Source organism: Leucopleurus acutus, assembly GCF_964270905.1.
Source record: "Leucopleurus acutus genome assembly, chromosome: 9".
NCBI lineage: Eukaryota > Metazoa > Chordata > Mammalia > Artiodactyla > Delphinidae > Leucopleurus > Leucopleurus acutus.
This window is the reverse complement of record NC_139144.1, coordinates 103,297,275-103,319,288: the sequence shown is the minus strand read 5'-3', so window position 1 is coordinate 103,319,288 and position 22,014 is coordinate 103,297,275. Positions and strand designations below refer to the sequence as shown.

Sequence of the window (22,014 nt, the reverse complement as noted above, 5' to 3'; positions counted from 1 at the left end):
TTAGCATTTGTTGTAAAGCTGGTTTGGTGGTGCTGAATTCTCTTAGCTTTTGCTTGTCCGTGAAGGTTTTAATTTCTCTGTAGAATCTGAATGAGATCCTTGCTGGGTAGAGTAATCTTGGTTGTAGGTTTTTCCCTTTCATCACTTTAAATATGTACTGCCACACCCTTCTGGCTTGCAGAGTTTCTGCTGAAAGATCAGCTATTAACCTTATGGGGATTCCCTTGTATGTTATTTGTTGTTTTTTCCTTGCTGCTTTTAATATTTTTTCTTTGTATTTAATTTTTGATAGTTTGATTAATATGTGTCTTGGCATGTTTCTCCTTGGATTTATCCTGTGTGGGACTCTCTGTGCTTCCTGGACTACTTGACTATTTCCTTTCCCATATTAGGGAAGTTTTCAACTATAATCTCTTCAAATATTTTCTCAGTCCCTTTTTTTTTCTCTTCTTCTTCTGCGACCCCTATAATTCGAATGTTGGTGCATTTAATGTTGTCCCAGAGGTCTCTGAGGCTGTCCTCAATTCTTTTCATTCTTTTTTCTTTTTTCTGCTCTGCGGTAGTTATTTCCACTATTTTATCTTCCAGGTCACTTATCCGTTCTTCTGCCTCAGTTATTCTGCTATTGATTCCTTCTAGAGAATTTTTAATTTCATTTATTGTGTTGTTCATCATTGTTAGTTTGCTCTTTAGTTCTTCTAGGTCCTTGTTAAATGTTTCTTGTATTTTCATCATTCTGTTTCCAAGATTTTGGATCATCTTTACTATCATTACTCTGAATTCCATTTCAGGTAGACTGCCTATTTCCTCTTCATTTGTTTGGTCTGGTGGGTTTTTACCTTGCTCCTTCACCTGCTGTGTATTTCTCTGTCTTCTCATTTTGCTTAACTTACTGTGTTTGGGGTCTCCTTTTCGCAGGCTGCAGGTTCGTAGTTCCCATTGTTTTTGGTGTCTTCCCCCAGTGGGTAGGGTTGGTTCAGAGGTCTGTGTAGGCTTCCTGGTGGAGGGGTCTGGTGGATGAGGCTGGATCTTGTCTTTCTGATGGGCAGGACTGCGTCTTGTGGTGTTTTGGGGTGTCTGTGACCTTATTATGATTTTAGGCAGCCTCTCTCTGCTAATGGGTGGGGTTGTGTTCCTGTCTTGCTAGTTGCTTGGCATGGGGTGTCCAGCACTGGAGCTTGCTGGTCGTTGAGTGGACCTGGGTCTTAGCATTGAGACAGAGATCTCTGGGAGAACACTCACCGATTGATATTACGTTGGGCCGGGAGTTCTCTGGTGTACCAGCGTCCTAAACTCGGCTCTCCCACGTCAGAGGCTCAGGCCTGACACCCAGCTGGAGCACCAAGACCATGTCAGCCACACGGCCAGGTACGTGGGGAGTTTCTTGCCTTTTGAGAAGTCTGAGGTCTTCTGCCAGCATTCAGTAGGTGTTCTTTAGGAGTTGTTCCACATGTAGATGTATTTTTGATGTATTTGTGGTGAGGAAGGTGACCTCCATGTCTTATTCCTCCACCATGTTGAAGGTCTCCCCCCACCGACCCCATACATAGGTTTTTGTGTGAACATGTTTCGTTTTCCCTGGGATAAGTGCCCAAGAGCGCCACTGCTGTGTCATATGGCAGTTGGGAGCTTAGATTCATAAGAAACTGCAAAATTGTTTCCCAGAGCAGTGGTATGATTTTGCATCCCCACAGCAATGCACAAGTGATTCTGTTTCTCTGTATCCTCACTGGCACTTGGTGTGGTCACTGTTTTTTTTTTTTTTTTTTTTTTTTTTTTTTTTTTGCGGTACGCGGGCCTTTCACTGTTGTGGCCTCTTCCGTTGCGGAGCACAGGCTCCAGACGCGCAGGCTCAGCGGCCATGGCTCACAGGCCTAGCCGCTCCGCGGCATGTGGGATCTTCCCAGACTGGGGCACGAACCCGTGTCCCCTGCATCGGCAGGCGGACTCTCAACCATTGCGCCACCAGGGAAGCCCTGGTCACTGTTTTTATTTTGGTCATTCTAATAGGGGTGTAGTGATAGCTTATTGTGGTTTCGATTTGCGTTTCCCTAATGGCTAATGATGTTGGACATGTTTTCATGCGCTTATTTTGCCGTCTTTCTATCTGTTTCAGTGAAATGCCTCCATATCTTTTGCCCATGTTCTGATTGGATTGTTTTCTTTTTCTCCTGTTGAGTTTTTATTTTATTTATTTATTTTTGGCTGCACTGGGTCTTTGTTGCTGCACGCAGGCTTTCTCTAGCTGCGGCGAGCAGGGGCTGCTCTTTGCTGCGGTGCCCGGGCTTCTCATTGCAGTGGCTTCTCCTGTTGCGGAGCACAGGCTCCAGCCCCACGGGCCTCAGCAGTTGAGGTACGTGGGCTCAGTAGTTGTGGCTCATGGGCTCTAGAGCACAGGTTCAGTAGTTGTGGCACACGGGCTTAGTTGCTCCGCAGCATGTGGGATCTTCCCGGACCAGGGCTCGAACCCATGTCCCCTGCATTGGCAAGTGGATTCTTAACCACTGCGCCACCAGGGAAGCCCTGTACATGTTCTCTTAAGCGAATACCTAAGTATTTAATTTTCTTTGTGGTCATCATAAATAATATTGTTTTTAATATCAGTTTCCACATGTTCATTGTTAGCACAAATGTGATTGATTTTTGTGTGTTGATCTTGTATCCTGTAACCTTGGCTGCACTAATTAGTCTTAGTTTTGGTGTGTTGGGATTTGTTTGTTTATCTAGTAGATTCCTTGGGACTTTCTATGAAGACAACCATGTCATCTGCAAATAGGGATGGTTTTATTTCTTCCTTTGCAATTTGTATGCCTTTAATTTTTTTTTCTTCCCTTGTTGCAGTGGCTAGAACTTCTAGTACTGTGTTGATTAAGAACAGTGTGAAAGCACACATCCTTGCCTTGTTCCTGAACTTAAGAGAGAAAGCATTCAGTCTTTTGCTGTTAAGCATGACACAGCTGAGCATTTTTACCACCATGTCTTACAAAATTAGTTCTGTCTTCTTTTCCTCCCCCCACATTTTTTAAGGCAAGGATTAAGACTTAGGGATTGGCAGGACTTCCCTGGTGACCCATTTGGTTAAGACTCCATGCTCCCAATGTAGGGGGCATGGGTTTGACCCCTGGTTGGGGAACTAAGATCCCTCATGCCACATGGCGTGACTAAAAAAAAAGACTTGGGTATTGGCCCAACTGAGATGACAGAGCAGAAAGAAAGCATAAAGGAAATTTAAGTACTTCCTCCTCCAGGCTAGGCTTGCAAGAGTGACAGAACCAAGTTCCTTTGGTGGGGGCGGGACTTCACAGCCTTAATCAGCGCTGGGGAGCTAATCTCTTTATCAGGGCGCTTGCACTCTGCAGTGAGCTAAGGGCCCCCTGCACCTGGGGCAGTCATTGCCTGTAACACAGGAGAGCCTCACGGAATGGGGTGCCTGTCCCCTCTCTGGTTACCCTGCTCTTCCAGGAAGCTCTCGGCTGCCAGCCTCGCTGCCTGCCAACCTGAGTTGGCGATTGGAGAGTCTCAGATACCCAGATCCAGGGTGACAGGAGTGGCCAGGGCCAGATTTAGATTTGTATGTGCTTCTGGCAGTGGCTCCCCAAAGAAGAGAATGGGCTATGAAGAGAGGAAGCACGTTAAAGAGTTCCATGGCTGGGTAAAACTGATAGCGACACAGTGCATCTACAGTACGTATATTCCACAGAACAAATTTTTTATTAGGCGAAAGGGATGGGCAGTTTAGTCTAAACTTTATAAAGAAAAGCAAGCAATCACTCCCTCACCCACTCCCCTCCACCCCGGACCCCGCCTTTGGGGTCATCTCCCCCTGGGGTCCTGCAGCCTCCATTCCCCTCTCCCTGGCACGTCGCTCCGCCCACCCCGCCCCCACCTGGCAGCGCTCCCCTCGTGCCCCACCCCCCGGGCTGGCCGAGACCACACCTGCGCAGGTTAAACCTGCAGGGACGCGCTGCCGTGGGTGGCGGGGGAAGGTGAGCGGATGTGAGCGGTGGGATGGGAGGACGAGGCAAGGATGAGAAAACGGGCCTCTGCTAATGGCCGATCGGCGGCCCTGGCGGGAAGGAGGGATGCGGCCAGAAGGGCGCCCCGGCCGCCCTCGAGCAAGCCAGCCCCTGGCTCCTCGGGGTCCTAGTCCCACGGTTCCATCTCGCCGGTCCATACCAACGCGCGAGGCGCCAGGGGGAGGCCGGGAGCGGGCCGTTCCACTCGGGGAGGGCGGCAGGTTAGGCCGCGGCCCGCGCCACCTGCGGCTTGGGGCGGGGGTGGGCCGGAGGCTCGGCCGCACCGCCCGTTCTGTGCAGTGCGGGCGGGCCGGGCCGCGCCGCGCCGCCCCCCGCCCCGCCAGCCGCCCGGGAGGCCCCTCCTCCCAGCGACCCGGCGCGGAGCTAGGCCGGAGCGCTCCGCGGAGCCGCAGAGACCGCCTCCGTGCCCCCGCCCCCCCCCACACGCTCCCCGCCCGCCTCCCTGCGCCTCCCCCCAGTCCCCCTCGTCCCGCCCCCGCGCCCCCAACCGCTCGCCGGCCTGCACCCGCCCCCTGGCCGCTCGCCCCTCGGTCCCGCCCCCCGCGTTCGCACCACCGCCGCCCCGCGGCCCTCCGGCCCCCCGCGGCCTGCGCCGCGCCCCTGTATCCCCGGCACCCCCGCCCTCCGCCCCCGCGCGCCACCCCCCCGCGTCCCCGCGCCCCCGCCCGCGCGGCCGGGGACGAGCGCGGCCGAGCGCATGCTGATCCCTGTCCTGCTCCTCCTCAGGCGGCGCTGGCGGCGGCCCCGGGACCCGCGGAAGCCGGCATGCTGGAGAAATTCGAGTTGGAAGAAGAAGGTGAGTGCCCCCCGCTGGAACGCGCTTCCGTGTCTATGCCGGGGGCCCGGAGGGGCCGGGGCGCGGGGACAGACGGGGTTCACGCCCCGGAGGCCGCGGGACCCAGCCGCCCACCGCCCGTCCGGCTTCGGGCGGCGCGCCCTGCGGGGGCTGGCGGTGGAGACGCAGAGCCGGCAGAGCGTGTCTGCAGTGGCCGCGGGTGCCTTTCGGTGGCGAAATCTTGCTGGGTTCTAAGGGGAGCCCGCAACCCGGCCATCCACACGGATGGTCGGTCCTTTTGTCCTTACAAGCCGAACTGGAATGAGAGCAAGGTGACGTGCAGTAGTAATTGTTTGTAATGCCACCATACATGTAGGGGTAACCCCCAGATTATGCCTATGGTCCGTACCTTTAAATAACACACAGTGGTTCCCTTATCTGTACTTGTGAAAATACCACCAGCAGGGTGTGTCTTCTTGTCTTGATAGGGAAAGTTCAATAGGAAAAGCGGTGGCGGCTTAGCGAATGGGTTTTGAGTTCAGGTGATCCTGTCATTCCATCGTTCCTGTCTTCTCTTCGCTCACTCGGTATTTTTCCTTTTCCTGCCCCGTTTTCTTCTTCTTACCTGGATCTTATTTTGAAGCTGTTGAAATGTGGGGGGATGAGTTTGTTCTTTGGCAAAATGAGTATTTAACGTGGGACTGTGATGAGCTTTCACCTGGATCTTATGTTGAAACTGTTAAAATCTGAAGGGGATGAGCTTGTTCTTTGGCAGAATTAGTATTTAAAATGAGATATGGTGAGTTCAAAGTCTAAAGAGAACTTTGTATAAGACGCTTGACAATTTGAGGAATTTAAAAGACCTCCACACTATCTTGTGTTTTTCCGTTATTCGTTTAGCGAGTTCTCTTTTTTTCCAAGAGTATTGATGGAATAAAGCCCCTGGAACAAAGCATGTGCCATGTGGATGCTGTGCCCTCTGCCAACTTTACTTTAATGCTTCTGTTTATTTACAGTCAGGCAGTTCCTTAAATAAGCGCAACCACTATGAGAACGTTAAGCCGACAGTATCAGGCCGGTGCCTACGTTTATTTTATGTTTTAATTAGAGTTCCCGCATTTCACAGACATGTTAGCCATAAGATAACGTGTTCATAGTAATGATCATTAAAAGTCTGCCGCCATATTTATTATTAACAAGCAGTTACATGATACATTGCAGAATTTTACTAGGGCTTAATTTGCACTCTCCTACTGAAAAATAATCCAGCGTGTTCAATCGAATCCACCTCATTATTCCGTGATTTTATTATATTGCAGGTCAAACTTGGGGCACTGTCCACGGGGCAGTATGGTGTGCCCCCCCTTTCGTTAAGACTCTGAATATCTAAATCATAGAGTTTTCTTTGTCCCTGATTTCAGTAACAATGAGACTCCATTGCATTTAATCATTTTGCAGATTCACATGGGGGCAAAGGAAAGTAGAGAGCAGATGCTATTGGAGAGGTGCCATAGTTATGGTTTAGAGCATAGGCCCAGCTTCAGACCGTATCTTACCTTCTTATTAAGCTGTGTGACCTTGGACAAGTTACTTAACCTCCCTGGGCCTTAGTTTTCCCATTCATAAGGTGGAGCTAATATCGGGGGTGTTTTGAGGATTAAATGAGATAATCCATGTAATGGTATTTAGTACAATGTAAATCCACAGTAAGCACTTAGTACATGTTAGTTACTGTTACTGTTTAAGTGCCATCTACCATTGTACTGAACTCATGGACTTTTTAAGCTTTTTATCAATGAATTGTCCATAGAGATTTTTCTCAGTGCAGGTTTGATGGAGTTTTTTTCCTTACTTGAGATTTATTAATTCAATTATGTTGCATTTCTCAAAGCAGATATTTGAGAAATGTCTCTATGCCTTATTTCTTTTGCATTGTTTCTGCCAAGGGAATGAGTATAAAATACTAAACCTAAGTATCTAAGACGAGGAATTTCCCGTTTTCACCCATCTGTTTTATCGATGTTGCTGTCCTTGCTCTAAAGCGTACTGAATCCCACAAATGACCCTGTCAGATTTTTCCAGATTCTTAAGGAGGCACAATGTTAAAAAGCAGTTGCTTGGAAGCTGTTAGCCAAGCCTGAAGGGGTAGTGTTGGCGTGGTTGTCTAAAGTGCTGCTTTGTTCCTTTTGAACTTTAGATTGCTTATTCATCCAAAATACGGAAAAACTGACTATCCAGCAGAATCTTACATTTATTCGGGGGAACAATGAGTCCTAACAGTAGGACGTTACACCTTTAAATAGTATCCTGTGAGCTGATGTGTTAGCAGCCTACATAATATTGATACCTGGCTGTTGAATAGGTCCTCATTTAATCTTCCAGCTTCCTTCTTATTCACTTGGTGTCATCATTTGTGCATTGCGATCTGGACGCTTTCCTTAGATGGGGATGTAGTTGGTATACATGGAAACACGTGATTGCTAATATTTTTGTTACCAAGTCTTTGCCCATTTCCTAATAAATTCTAACAGATACTCTGTTCGTTAGAAAGGCATTAGTGAAGAAGTTGGCATAATCTCTTAAAACGTTAATTTGCTTCTGGGAAGAAAGAAGAAATTGTGCCTCTGTCTCCCATGTGTTGTCCAGGTCCTCTTTTGCCTGGGTTCTGACACCAAGTGCCCACCCACTTCTTCCTACCATCGCACCCTGACAGAGGGACCTTTCCAGAGCGTGAATTGACAGCACCACTCCTTTACGGGAAAATCTTTGCCACTTTCCTGGGTCTGTGTATAGAATACATGCAGACTTCTCTTCATCTGCAGCCTCACCGCCTCATCCCGGCCGTACACACCAATGATCAGAGAGCTTTCTGTGCATAAGCCCTGCCAGAGAGCTTTTTAAAAGGCAGAGTCTAGTTCTGTGGGTCTGGGGTGGAACCTGGGAGTCTGCATTTCTGCGCAGCTCCCAAGTGCTGCTGCTGCTGCTGCTTCACAGACCCTGTGCTGAATATTGAGGCTCTAGAACGGGCACGGGCAAACTTTTTCTGTAGAGGGCCAGATGGTCTCGGTCTCCGTCCCTGTCAAGACTGCTCAGCCTGCCCGTGCAGCAGCAAAGCAGCAACGCGGTCCAAGTGGCAGGGCTGCGTTCCAGTCAAACTTTATTTACAGAAAGAGGCCAGGTTTGGCCCACAAGCAGAGTTAGCCAGACCCCTGTTCTGTGACCCTTCATGGTCTCGGTGCCTGAGGGTTTACATCCTTTGGAGGGTAAGACCTTCTCTTGCTCCCTTTTTCCACCTGCCAACCTTCCTACATCACGGCTCAGCCCAAGTCTCACCCTCTCCGAGGCCGCTCCCTAAAGCCCTTCTGTGCTTCTCCATAATCCATCTTTCTCTTCCCAGCAGGCGATACGGCGGCACTTCGTCGGTGCTCAGCGGTGTTTTGGTATCTCAGTGACTACATTCAGTGTTTATGTTTCCTTTATGGGAACGATGGGAGGATGAAATGATTCGGTATCTGCAAAGTGACGCGAGCAGTGCCAGCCCATAGCAGTCACTTTATGTGTTTGCGTTTCGAGTGTTTAATTATATCAGCCACACCTGTTTGTTTTTATCAAGATTAACCGTCTTGAACTTATTTAACCACAGGGCCCAGCACCTTCGTAAGCACCTAAACGCAGCCCGTGAGTGCCTTCTCAAGTCGATGAGTATTCAGAAACTTATTCATGATTAATAACTCTGTAATTCTGGCACTACCTCAAGAACTTTACGGCCCCTGGGAACCACCTGCGTTATCGCCGCCTTCTTGTCATTCCAGCTGTCGCAGACTCTCCGGTTTCTTCGGGCTTTCAGCAAGTCGCTTCTTCCCAGTCACCTGTCCCCTCTCCCCTCACCACCTGCCCGCTTCCTTCAGTCCAGGCGGTCCTTTCTGTCCGAGCTGTTCCTTCCTCACCTGCAAGGCATTTCCCAAAGGATAAGCTTTCCAGAACTTGCCTCCAAACTTATTTTCCTAGCAAGATTGGTCAAGCTAGTCTGCACGATCAAAAACAGGGAAGAAGTGGGGGCAGAAGTACAAGCGAGGGGAAAGCATTATTTTTCAGTCAAGGATCTTGGAATCGTAGGCCCAGTTCTGTAATGAAGTAGCTGTATTCTTGAATAATCCTTCTCTCTTGGGGCGTTGCTTGCTTGTTCTGTTGTCATTGTGGGTTTTCTCGGTAGACCAAAGCCCAGCATTGGTGAACTTGTACTTTTCCTTCCAGCTTGAAAATTATGACCTAAAGCGACCAGCAACCACTCTACAATAAACCAAAAACGTGCATTCACTGTAACTTGTTCATTCTCAACTGGGGGATATTGCCCTGAAGTGAGCAAAGATTGGTTCTTGTTGGGGGACAAAAAATCTTAGCTATTACAGTGGTTTCTGGCTCTCCAAAGGGCCCCCGAATGGATATACAATGTATCTGTGGTATTAAAGTTTCATGGGGGTAGGACAGTTGAGGGGGGAATGTATAGAAAGGCTGGGGGGGGGGTGGATAATGAAAACAAGTTTGAGAAACACTGCCCTAACTTACTTAAGGGAGAATGTCTTCCTGTGAATTTGTGGAACCTTTTAAAGTGTCCCCTTATCACTCAGCTTTGATAAGTGAGGCTCAGCTGGGTCCACTTGGCTGATTGACTGTCCTGTGAGGGGTGCTGACCTCTGGTGGTGACAAGGTTTGTGATGGCAGCTTGGTTGCTGGCCGATCGTCTCGTAGTATTAAAGGCTCTGATAATCTATCTTCCAGACTCTTTCCTTCCCTGCTGAGCCTGCATACTTACCTTAGAGAAGAGGTTTCTTGTTTCTTGTTTATAAACATAGTTACAGCTTTATGAAATGTTTACAATTAAACGTTTTCTGCTCCGGCTGACCCCGTGTTTGAAAGCTTGCCATTTTCACAGACTTTAGGTTCACATTTTAAAGTCAGGCTTCACATTTGATGGTATCTTAGATTTGATAAGATAGAGTAGTTGTTTTATAGGCTGCGGGAGGTTTTGTTATCTGAAACCGTTAAGACCCCTGACTATTTTAACCAAGAGGGGAGTGCGTGGCAGGGTTTGAGGATCCGTAAGTGGGACCTGCCACCGGGCTTCTCAAGTCATCAGGAAGCAGGGCCGCGCTGAGTCATGTCCACGATGATGAAGGGACCTCCACGACCTTCCCGCTCAGGACTGGTTCTGCCTGCTCATTGGTGAGCCCTCAGCAGCCCCAGCAGGCGGCTGGCAGGAGTCCAGGCCAGCGAGTCAGACTGTCTGCTCCATGGCCGGGGTGTTTCCACCCTACAGCTCTGCGTGGGGTGGGCAGAGCCCTTGCAAAGTTGTTATGCCAGGACCCCTGTGACTTTACATTTTACCTGTGAATTTTAAAGTGGGAAAATTTTGCCACCGCAAAGCATTTGGAATTTATTTGAAGAAACTGGAAGAATTTTTGTCCTTTTTCTATGATTATAGTAACCGGCGTATGTTAAGTATATTGAGGCACTGTTATAAATCCTTTACGTTTATCCCATCTAATCCTCAAAACAACTCTTAAGGGGGAAATATTTTTATCTTCTCTGTTTATAGAGTAGGAGATTAAGAGGGGTTAAATAAGTGACCGTGGGGCGGGGGAGGACATATCTGGGAAGGTGGGGTCGCCAGGTTTCAAACACAGGCTTTAGACTTGCAGCCCAGGCTCTGAGCGGTCTTCGTAACCGACATGAAATAATCCCTTATCTGGAAACCCTCTGCATTTCCTTGCTTCCCATTCCTTCTTCAGCGCATATCCACCACTCCACCCAAATTCCCTGAGTTGGTCACTCGCGGCTCCATTTTGCAAACTCCAGTGGACACTTAATTGTCTTCCCGTTTTGCACTCTTCGTAGGCGTCACCAGGGGTGACCTCTGCTCCCTCCTCCCGCGGAGCACTCCTAGCGCGCTCCTCAAACCTGCCCGCTCGCTCGTTGTTTCCTTGATAGCTCTTACCCTTTTTCCTTTCCGTTTTGTTTTGCTTTGTAGTAGCAGGTGGAGTGAGGGCTAATTCACAAGCCATGCGTTTGAACGTTAGCTATGGGGCTCGCTCCTGGCTCTTCCCCAAGCCACTTGTCTTCTCCTCCTGGGCCCTCCCCCAGGCAATCTCCCTCACTTCCATGGCTTCAGTTACCACCTGCCTGTTGCCCAGTGTTTAATTACCACGATGCTTTAATAACTGATGATGCCCAAAGAGATATCTGCAGCCAGATCTCCCTTCTGAGTATTTGGTTGCCTATTGGATGTCTCTGCCTGAGTCATCGCACTGTCTCTCTGGTCTGTCCCCCTGCTTCTCCCTCGCGCCTCTTTTTTCCCCCCCAACCTAATTCAGTAAGTGCTACCACGTTCACCTGTTTTCTTGTTTTGTTTTTTTAACAAGAATGACGTTGAGCTATGGCTCTCTCACTCTCCCACACCCAAGCGGTCGGTCCTCTCGCCTTCACCTCCTGAATACCTACCTGTCTCCGCCGTCGTCACCTTTCTATTGACTATTAAACAGCCTAGTCTCTCCAGCATCTACTCTCGCCCCCTCCAATCAACTTTACTTGCTGCAATTAGAGATATTTTTAAAAACATGTATCTGATCGTGTCACTTCCGGGCTTAAAAGCCTGCTCTGACTTTCCTTTGCCTTTAGGCTGGAGCCCAGACTTACCTCCTTCTTCCATCTGCCCACCTCACCGCGCACCTCCCTCCTCCTGGCCTCGTTCCTCCGTGCCTGCTGGACTTTGCACAGGCTGTTCCCTCTCCCTGGATTGTTCTTCCCTGTCCTCTTGGCCAGCTGCTAGTTTTCTTCAGGTCTCAGCCTACGTGTCACTTCCTCGGGAAAATTGCCTTTCTGGAAGCCCCAGACAGGCCTTCACATATTATCTCATGATCCCTCATGGTTGATGGGGCTGTTAAGGTGAAAGGCATTTATTCATGTTTCTCTGCCATTGTGGAAGCTCTTGTGAGCATGGGGACTGAAAACTTAACTATTGCCAGGTCTCAAAGATATGATGATGACCGAGACCTCGTTTCAGTAAGTGTTTGTCGCATACGTGAACACGTGTAGTTTTTGGAGCTTTACCTTTCACTCTGGCACGTGGGCTCAGTGTACTTCAGTGGTTAATGTTGTTTCTTATAAAGAAATAAGGCAACGAGAGGAAATCCACTTGCCAAGTTTATGCGTGCTAATCAAAGAGCAGTGACAAGGTAGCTGTAAGATGACCCACATACACCTCCCAGATCCACTGAGGCTTCTCCTCCTAAGCGTGAGGTCAAAATAGACTGTGTCCCGCGGCTGAACAACTCAGAGGCAGTAACGGCGGATAGAGACGTGATGACTTGCTTGCGTAACCTGGTGCCTGAGGAGAAAGTCTTTTAGATCTTTCTTTTGAGGCTGTGATCGCACTTGCACTGATATTAGGCGGAATGAAGTCCGGCTTAACTCGGATACTAAGAGGAGAGTCATTTTGGGGAGGAAACTAATTTGGGAACCTTTCGGTCAAATTTTAGTCACTTTTAAATCTTTTACTTTGTCGCTTCTGTCCCACTTTGAGCTATTTCCTATGTATCTGAGTTTATGTCACATCACTGAGGTTTCTGAACTTCGTTAATAACCTGATTTATTTTATCTTAGGTCGTACTTCGATCATTTGTTTCTAACAGTAAGTTGCTACCAATAAATCGTTATTTTAGACCACATACTATGGAACGCGTAGTTGTTTCATGAAGACCTCCTCGAGGATGTCCGTGTCCACGTTCTCACGTGTGTATTTTTACCTTTGTTGGGCTCTTTTCACAGTGACTCCCGTAGCTTTGAGGCTTACACGTGTGGCATGTCCCCCCCTTAAGCTGCATATATAATTAGTGTCGTGTAATTAAGAGCATGAGTCAGACCCAGATTGGAGTCCCATTTCTTCTACTTAATGGCTGTGAGACCTTAGGCAAGTTATTTCAAGCTTCAGTTTCTTCAAGTGTGAGTAGGGAACAATAATAGCTCCTAGCTAATAGGATTATACGTGCATTAAGTAACCTGAATGTAACAGTCACTTGAGTCCCTGCTGTGTAGTGCAGTCTCTACAGGTGTAACTATGATGGTGACCCTAGAAAGGACCAAAAAGGCAACTGAGCGTAAATTTCAAAATCAAGCCACCGTTAGTGCATCATCCGGCGACAGCCACCTGGCTGGTGATGGCTTCGGTGTCTGCACCGTCGGACTCTTCCCCGTGTGAATGTCGTCCCTACCACCCAGTGGACAGCATTTGTGATTGAATGTTTGAGTTAGTTTATCCCCATTCCTCAGAATCACTCTGCAAGAAAGATGGTGTTATCCCCATCTTACGAACGAAGAGATTCAGGCCAAGGGGATGCAGGAATTATAGCTCAGCGTCACACGGAAGGTGATGACAGTTCTCATACAGGTTTGGTCTAGATCTGCCCTGTTCTGTCTCCTGCACTCGCTCCCCCTGGAGCCTCAAAGTCCTAGAGTCCCCGTTGGAGAAGACTGGCCTGCTCCCTGATGTACCTGAGGAAAGGACCCAGGCCTGTGAGCTTCTCAGGGAATCGTATATTGTTAGTGCCTTACTCTGCAGATCATCTTTCGTATTTTGATTTGAACAGCACTTACCCATGTTGTAAGAACGATAGTGTGCTGTATTAGAGGCAGCCAGGGCCCCACAGCAGAAAGATCCGTTGTATTGCTAAACCCCAAAGATGTGCGTGCATTTACGGACATCTGTTTAAGCGCTGGTAACTGCAATGAGTCAGGATGCGTCCGAACTGCATGGTGTCCAAATGTCAAAACTGCAGCACGCTGGTGGGGACACGGTGACAAGCCAGTCTTCAGTGCACCTGCCTGGTGCACCGAGCTGGGCTGCCCTGTTGTGAGTCAGCATGGTTTGCTGAATGCGTTCATTTCTCTCTCATCCCCCGAAAAAGCTACTGAAATGACAGCAAATCAGAGAGTAGCCTTGCTCCACAAGAGCACAAGCTTAATTCTTGGAAAAGACCAGTTAAGTGGATAAACCTGTGTCAAGTCTGTTCAAGAAAAAAATGAGTGAAAACGCAAAGTATTAGAAATAAGAGGGGCTTCTTAATTATAAATGCAGAGATTTAGAAAATAACTTGAAAAGAAATCTGAATATGTCAAACTATATCAATATATTTAAAAATCTTTTCAATCACTTTTGAGTAAATTTTACAAGTTCGTATTTTCTTGGTTAACTATCCCTTTCATCAATCACCATAGAAGAAATTAAAAAAGTAATTAATTGAACTGTACACTTTAAATGGGTGAACTGTGTGGATGTGAATTACCTCAGTAAAGGCTTTGGGGGTTTTTTAAGTAATGAAAGGTCCTCGCCCTTCCTCTGCCCCTGAATTAGAGGCCTGGTATTCAGCCTGTTGATGGGTAGATTCTGTAAAACCTTCAAGAAACAGTTAAGGCCTAGGTCATGTGAATTAACTTTAGGGCTTAGGGAAAGATGGCGGCTTCCCAGCTCCTTCTGTGAAGCTCGCTCGATCCTGACGTCAGAACCAGAGGATAGCGCGCAAAGAAGAAAACAAATGATTAACCTGGCATTTAACATACGGGCAGGACTCCTGCAAAAACGTCAGCAGGATGAGCCGTGCAGTCTCATGTGACCAAACAAGGTTTTGTCCCAGAAATGCAGGGCTGCAGTTTGTTAAGAAATCCACCGAGGAGTTAATGTCAGCAGATTAAAGGAGAGAAACCTCTGGTCATCTAAGTAGATACTGAAATAGCAACTGATAAAATTCAACATATGTTGCTTTTACAAAATCCTTATTAAGCTAGAGGGAGAAGGAAACTGCTTTAAATTGCTGAAAGCGTGTTGGACAGAAGTGGGGACTGACATCTGTACACTGCTGTGTATGAAGTAGATGGCTGGTGAGGGCCTGCTGTATAGCACGGGGGGGAGAAAAGAAGGTACAGCCTGTTCATAGGACATGTATTAAGTTAACCTTAGAAATGCATTCCAATAAGCATTAGGTGCAGACACGTACTGTTTGATTCCACTTACACGAGGTACCTAGAATAGTCAAATCATAGAGTCAGCAAGTGCACTGGTAGATGCCAGGGGCCGGGGAGGTGGGCAGGTGGGGAGGGGGAATGGGGAGTTAGTGCTTCACGGGGACAGAGTTTCCGTTTAGGAAGGTGGAAAATCCGGGAGGTGGATGATGGTGCGAGTTGCACGACAATGTGACTGTACTTAGTGCCGCTGAACTGTGCTGTTAAATAGGGTCACCATAGTAACCATAGATACGGTAGTTGGTTTAACTCCATTTTACATTATGTGACTTTTACCACAGGAAAAAAAGAAAACATTTTACAGAAAGCAGTGGGCTGGGGTGGCCGCGTGTTGTCCCTGGCATCCCTGTCATCAAGGTGTTCCTTACCCCGCTGGCCTGCTGGCGCTGGGGGCTGGATCCCTGTGCGTTAACCTTGGTCCTCTCTGTTGCTCCGGCTTAGTGCAGTAATTGGGTTCTGTTTCCTGAAAAAGAGGCAACACTGGCTGTGGTTCACAGAACTAAACCCAACGCCATTGTAAAATGGATGGGGCTCACTGTCATTTCAAGGTCACAGCCTTGTCGGGTCTGTGACATTCCTTAGACATTTATTGCGGCTAACTTTGAGCTATTATCTAATTGGGGAAGCTTTGTGCCTTTACTTACCTACGCTTTTCCTTCTTTCTTAGTAACTCTTTGCCCCCTTATCTAGCAGAGCATATGCATGTCCCTCTTCAGTGGACACTTTTGCCCCCAGCACACACAGAACCGAATGCACAAAGCATGGAAAGGAAAAAATATCTAATGCACTTCATTTATTCTGCTACCTTGTAAGTCCTGTACAATTATATTTAAGCTTTGATTTTGTTAATATTCATGTTTCTAAGCACTTTAAGAAAACGGATGTATATGAGAGTTTAATCTTTTCCATATGCTTTTAACTTCCATATTCCCCTTTTTGCTTATTTCTTGCTTAACTATTTTAAATGGTTTTCTAAAAAGAAAAGACACTATATGAATATAGTAAACTTATGTTTCTAAGTATAGAATAAAGCATAAAAGACAAATTTTAAAATAACCTATTGATAACCTTTTTCTTTGTGGAATTACAATGAAGTGTCTTACGTTAAGTTACAGGATTGGAAATTACAGGATTGGAAATTACAGGATTGGAAATAAGGAGTTAGTTTTTTTTGGTTGGGGTGTTTTTAATGACATTTGGGCAATGTGTAAATTTTGTTTTAGAACGCCTCTCATCCTTGCACGCTCAGCTCTCTAAGATGGGGATCGAATCGTTACCATGGCCCCTGCCTTTCATGGCTGTGTCCTTCAGTGACATACAATATAGCAGGCATGAGCTTGTCCTGACACCCGTGAGGAGCTTGCTGGGGACCCGTCTGCTGCCTCAGAAGCCGCCGTCTAAAGCAGGTCTATAGCTTTGGCACAAGGCACATCAGGGCTCCGAAAGGGCGTCGCTCACAGAGCACTCGCGGGGGTGTTCACAGTGGAGGGGTGCTGGTGCCTTGAGGGCCTTTAGGGAAGGTGCAGGGGGCCCGTGAACTGAACTTGGAAGGCGGAGGAGGCTCCTGAGGCCGCCATGACAAAGTGCCACAAACCCCGTGGCTCGGAACAGCGGAACTTGATTCTCCCACGCTCGGGAGGCCAGACATCCGAGCTCAGGGGCTCCGCAGGGCTGGTCCCGTCTGGAGGCTCCAGGGAGAATCTGTCCTAGGCCTCCGTCCCGGCTTCTGGTGGGTGCTTGTGCTCCCAGGCGTCCCATGGCTCGTGGACGCATCACTCTGACCTCTGCCTCCATCGACTTCTCCTGTGTCTGTGTCCGCTCTCATCGGTAAGGACACTGGTAATCGGATTTAGGGCCCAACTTGATAATCCAGGGTGACCTCGTCTCCAAAGACCCTTGTTCCAAATAAGGCCGCGTTCTGACGTTCCAGGTGGACGTATCTTGTGGGGGCCACCATTCAGCCCATACAGAAAGGCAGGTAGGAGTCCAGTGGCCACCTGGGCCATGCGCCCAGTAGAGGCAGGCACGAGGACACGGGCCCAGAGTTCAGAAGCTGCCTTTGAAAAGGAAGTGTCCACAGGATCCCAGGGTGTGAAACTCCTCGGGGCCGCGGCGTGTGAGGTGCTGTGCTGCGGTGAGGACTTGTCAAGGGTGGTGTGTGAGCAGATCTGCTTGCAGGGAGAGAAACGCTCGGCCATGCCTTCCTGGTTAGAGCGCACAGCTGTCTGCACGTAAACTGAGATGTTGCGTTTCCCAGGTGGTTCTGTTGACCTTCACAGAGTAAACACTTTAACGTATAGTGTCTCCTTCCCAGTAGCACTCTTCAGTAGCTCCCTGGGCTGATGCTGGGTTAGCGTGTGACTGGACGGCGTAACGTCATTCCACGGCGGGTGGCTTTCATAGACCAGTGGCTCAGGTGCCAGCGTGACACTCTGCAGTTACACTTCTCCCCGGGGACGGATAAAATAACCCAACAGTGGGACACGGCGATACTTTCTGAGCCCCAGTTACCTTTTGAATAACGAGAGCTTGAACTTGCCTTCTCAGGAATTTTAATAACTTATTCCAAACAACCTGTTATTGTTGAATGGTTTTGGTTTTTTGGGGGTGTTTTTCCTTTTTGGTTTAACTCCAGATACTCTTATTTTCTGTTTCAATGCGTTTCTTCCTTCAGGTACAGTTTGGACTTCATCATAGTTAAATAATACAAATGGTGCTCTCATCAACAAGTTTTACCAAATGTAGAGAAGCAATGACTTTTTTTTTTTTTTTTTTGCGGTGTGTGGGCCCCTCACTGCTGTGGCCTCTCCCGTTGCGGAGCACAGGCTCCGGACGTGCAGGCCCAGCGGCCATGGCTCACGGGCCCAGCCGCTCCACGGCACGTGGGATCTTCCCGGACCGGGGCACGAACCCGCGTCCCCTGCATCGGCAGGCGGACTCTCAACCACTGTGCCACCAGGGAAGCCCAGCAATGACATTTTTATGGTATTTTACTTTATTCTCCTGACTTTAAATGCTGACACTTTTGTTATTGATGTTATTGCATCAGTAATAATCTAGCCTTACCATGACCCAAAATACATTTTAGTGTCATTTTGCTTTGCTTGGTCAAGCTTTTTACATTAAAAAAAGATAGTGTTACAGATCCACCTCAAAACTGAGAACCCCAGGCTAATCATGAGAAAGAACATCAAATTCCAGTCGAAGGGCATCCTCCGGAGTATCTGCCCAGTGCTCCTCAGAACTACCGAGACCATCAAACCAAGGTGTGAAGAGCTGTCACTGCCAAGAGGAGCCCAAGGAGACAGGGCTGCATGTGAGGTGCTGTCCTGGAGGGAGAGAAACTAAGGCAATTGAGTAATTGTAACAGATGTACCACACCGATGTAAGCCGCTAGTGGTGGAGGGCACACATGTCACCACCTGGGGACCGGTGATGCTCCAGAGGGCACAGAGGGCCCAGCTCTCCACGCCCTGCTGGCCTGGGGGCTGCAGGTGTGAGCAGGGAAGTCCTGGGGGGCCTGGCGGGGAGTCACAGCCCCAGCGGACTCAGGAGAACGTGGGCCGTGCCCCACATAGCCCCGTCATCGGGGTGGACCCTGCCGGCTGGAGCACTGATCCTGATGTGGTTGTTGGATTGTGACTCAGAGTACGGGATAGATACCGTGAGTCCATACTGAGATAGACAGACCGACAGACAACTCTCCTCTACAGAAGTGTTCCAAGTACAGTAAGTTCCCTACATACAAACGAGTTCCGTCCCAAGAGTGCATTCGTAAGTCTAAATTTGTTGTAAGTCCAACAAAGTTAGCCTAGGTGCCCAACTAACACAATCGGCTATATAGTACTGTACTATAATAGGTTTGGAATACTTTTCACACTACTAATACATTAAAAACAAACACAAAAATAAAGAACATCTTTAATCTTACATTACAGTACCGTGAAAAGTACAGTAGTACAGCACAACAGCTGGCATCCAGGGGCTGGCATCGAGTGACAGGCAAGAAGAGTTACTGACTGGAGGAGGGGAGGAGGTGGGAGACGGTAGAGCTGAAGGGTCGTCAGCAACAGGAGGCGGAGGGCCAGCTGCCATGTCGCTCATGCCCGACGCTGACAGCGCAGGGTCCGGTCCCCTGCTGGATTCAGTTCTATCTACCCAGCTGAAAACATGATCCAGCCGTGTCTGGGTAGCAGCTCTTTTTTTCTTATCATAGATGACACGGTGGCACTGGATTGCTGAACGGCTGCTGCAGCCTTCGTGTAGCGTTTGTTGTACATTAGGGTCCCGTGCCTCCAGCACTAGCAGCGCCTCCTCAAATGCAGAGAACCCCCTTGCCATTGCCTGCGTTGTGAATCTCTTTGGTTCTGCAGTTACTTCTTCCTCTTGTCTCTCTTCGTCCTTTCTCTGGGCCTGCAGTTCCATCAGGTCTTCATCCGTAGGCTCCTCACGTTGCGCAGCAAGGAGTTCAGTGATGTCGTCCTCTTGCAGATCTAGCTCCAGCTTCTCACTGAGGGTCTCTAAGTTGCTGAAGACCTCTTTGGACTCTTCATCCACCTTCTCAAATCCACGAAAATCATGAACAAACTGTGGGGAAAGGTTCTTCCAAACCCCATTCACGGTGACGGCCGTAACCTCATGCCAAGCAAAGTCAATTTTTTTTTTATGGCCTGTAGTTGTTATAGTCCTTCAGAGATTGTCGCAGGGCTGTTCCTGATTCGTCAGTCGCCTTTACTGCCTGACGAAAAGTGTGACATAAATCATATTTCTTGAAAGTCGCTATAACTCCCTGGTCCATAGGTTGGATGAGCGACGTAGTATTCGGTGGCAGGTGCACTACTTTGACGTTGGGCTGCAAGTCATCCATGAATGGGGGGTTGCCCGGAGCATTGTAGAGCGACAAAAGAATGTGGAATGGGACGTTCTTCTCCAAGCAATATTTCTCTACCTCCGGGATAAAGTGGTGGAAAAACCAGTCCTGGAAAACGGCCTGTGTAACCCAGGCCTTGGGGTTATTCTTCCACACAACAGGAAGAGAGCCCTTGGCTGTTTCTAAGGGCTCTTGGGTTCTCTGAATGATAAACTAAGAGAGGCTTCGCTTCATATCACCGGAAGCATTGCCACCAAGCAACAGAGTTAGCCTGTCCTTTGCTGCGCTATAGCCTGGCATCAGCTTTCCCTCCTTGCTGAGGTAACTTTGGTCTGGCATCCTTTTCCAGTACGGTCCTGTCTCGTCCACATTAAACACCTGCTCAGGTAAATACACGCCTTCATCAATAATTTCTTGAAGCGTTTCAGGAAATTCCTGGGCAGCTACCGTATCTGCGCTCGCTGTCTCGCCGCTTACTTTTACGTTGTGAAGGTTGGCTCCAGTCTTGAACCGATGAAGCCAGCCGTGGCTGGCATTAAAGGATGCGCCCTCTGATTCTTCGCCGTGTTCCTTCTTCAAGCCTTCATAAAGGCTCTTAGCTTTCTCTTGAATCAGCATTAAGCTGAGCGGGACTCAACACTGATGCTGGTCCTGCATCCGCACACTGAGACGTTTCTCCATCTCCTCCACCAATTTTCCACGCTTCTTCGATATTACTGTCTGCACAGCACACTTTACATGTTCCATGATCTTGCCCTTGTTCTTTAGAATCGTGCCGATGGTTGAACGACTCATCCTACAAGCATGAGCGGCGTCTACCATCTTTTCACCTTGCTCCGCTCTCTCAATTATTTTCACATTTGTTTCCATCGTTATCGCTTGGCCCTTCTTAGCGGCACCGGCTACATCACCACTGCTTTTACGCTTGCTTCCGGACACCCTGGGTTTGAAATAAAGATGCTGTAGTCCTGTACTCTATACAGTCCTGTACAGTAGAGTGCGCAAGAGCACAACCACTTGTCGAAGATGGGCGCCCATGACAGTGTACGCCAGACACGTGAACTGACTTATGTGATTGGACATGCGAAGGCACATTCACCTCTTTGAAAGTTCACAACTTGAAGGTTCACGTGTAGGGGATTTACTGTAATTCATGCAGATGCTTCGCCCTCAGGGAGGTGGACCGTGACTTCCCTGCCAAGACTGCAGTGTGGGAAGAGGGGGAAGAGTCCCTGTAGGGGAAAGACCCGACAGATCCTGCCTGGGCCAGGTGACTCAGGTGATGAGGTGTGTTGACAGCAGGTGCCCTAGGTACAGTGGGATGCGAAGGCACCTCGCCTTCTGGTCTTCCTGCTAAAACACACAAACCCCAAAACTGAGATCATGAGAAAAACATCGTACAAATCCGGAATGAGGGCCGTTCTACAGAATGCCTGACCAGTACTCCTGGTCAAGGTCTCAAGGTCAAGTACTCAAGGTCATCAACACAAGGAATGTCTGAGAAGCCATCACTGCCTAGGGCAGGCTACGGAGCATGATGACTAAATGTGCTGTCCTGGATGGGGTCCTGGGACAGAAAAAGGATGTTAGGGGAAAACTAAGGCAACCCTATTAAAGTGTGAACTTTTTAGTAATGTGTCAGTGATGGTTCGTTGGTTGTGACAGATGTGCCGGAGGAACGTCAGATGTTATCTTTAGGGGAAATCCGGTATGGGGTGTATAAGGAACTGCTGTGTCTTCACAGCTTCTCTCTATAAATCTAAAGCTATTCAAAATAAAATGTTTATTTAAATATTAAAAAAAATTAACAGACGAATTAAGATGTTATCCCAAAATATGTTTAACACAAAGCTTACAGTGTTTTAAAAATTCTAAAAGTTCGAATATTTCTTTCCATAGTATTTTAAGATTTTATTTCAGATACTCGTATTGTGATGTTAACATCTATAAAATGTGCACTCCTTTTATGAAAATTCTTGATTTAATTAACAGACAAACTGTCTTGTAAGGGTTCCGTTCTGGGAGATGGAGTGTTACATTTTATTATAGTTTCCCCCTTGATGTCCTTCATTTGCATTTTAGGAGAATGGATTTGACCAGCACTTTGTAAACTTTGTGAGTTAAATGTTAGTTACGCGTGGGCTTGCCTGCACTGGTCCTTTGAGCCTTGTGTCTGCACAGATCCCCTCTGAATAGGCTTCGAGGAAACGACTCATTGAGCAGCCTGGTAGTCGTCCTCCTTGGCCGTGTGGGAGCAGTGA

At 48.2% G+C, this 22,014-nt stretch overlaps 1 protein-coding gene across 3 annotated transcripts in view; it reads left to right on the top strand.

The window, feature by feature from the left end:
• The window catches only part of PRKAG2 (protein kinase AMP-activated non-catalytic subunit gamma 2), a 276,646-nt gene that overhangs the window by 212,296 nt on the left and 42,336 nt on the right, over window positions 1–22,014 (top strand). For 2 of the 3 annotated variants that reach the window (XM_082846715.1, XM_082846714.1), the window contains exon 5: window positions 4,764–4,833. In XM_082846715.1, the coding sequence (XP_082702841.1) occupies window positions 4,764–4,833 (70 nt within the window). Of the gene's footprint in view, window positions 1–4,749; window positions 4,834–22,014 lie in introns of those variants that run through there. The other variant, XM_082846716.1, reaches the window with a different exon arrangement.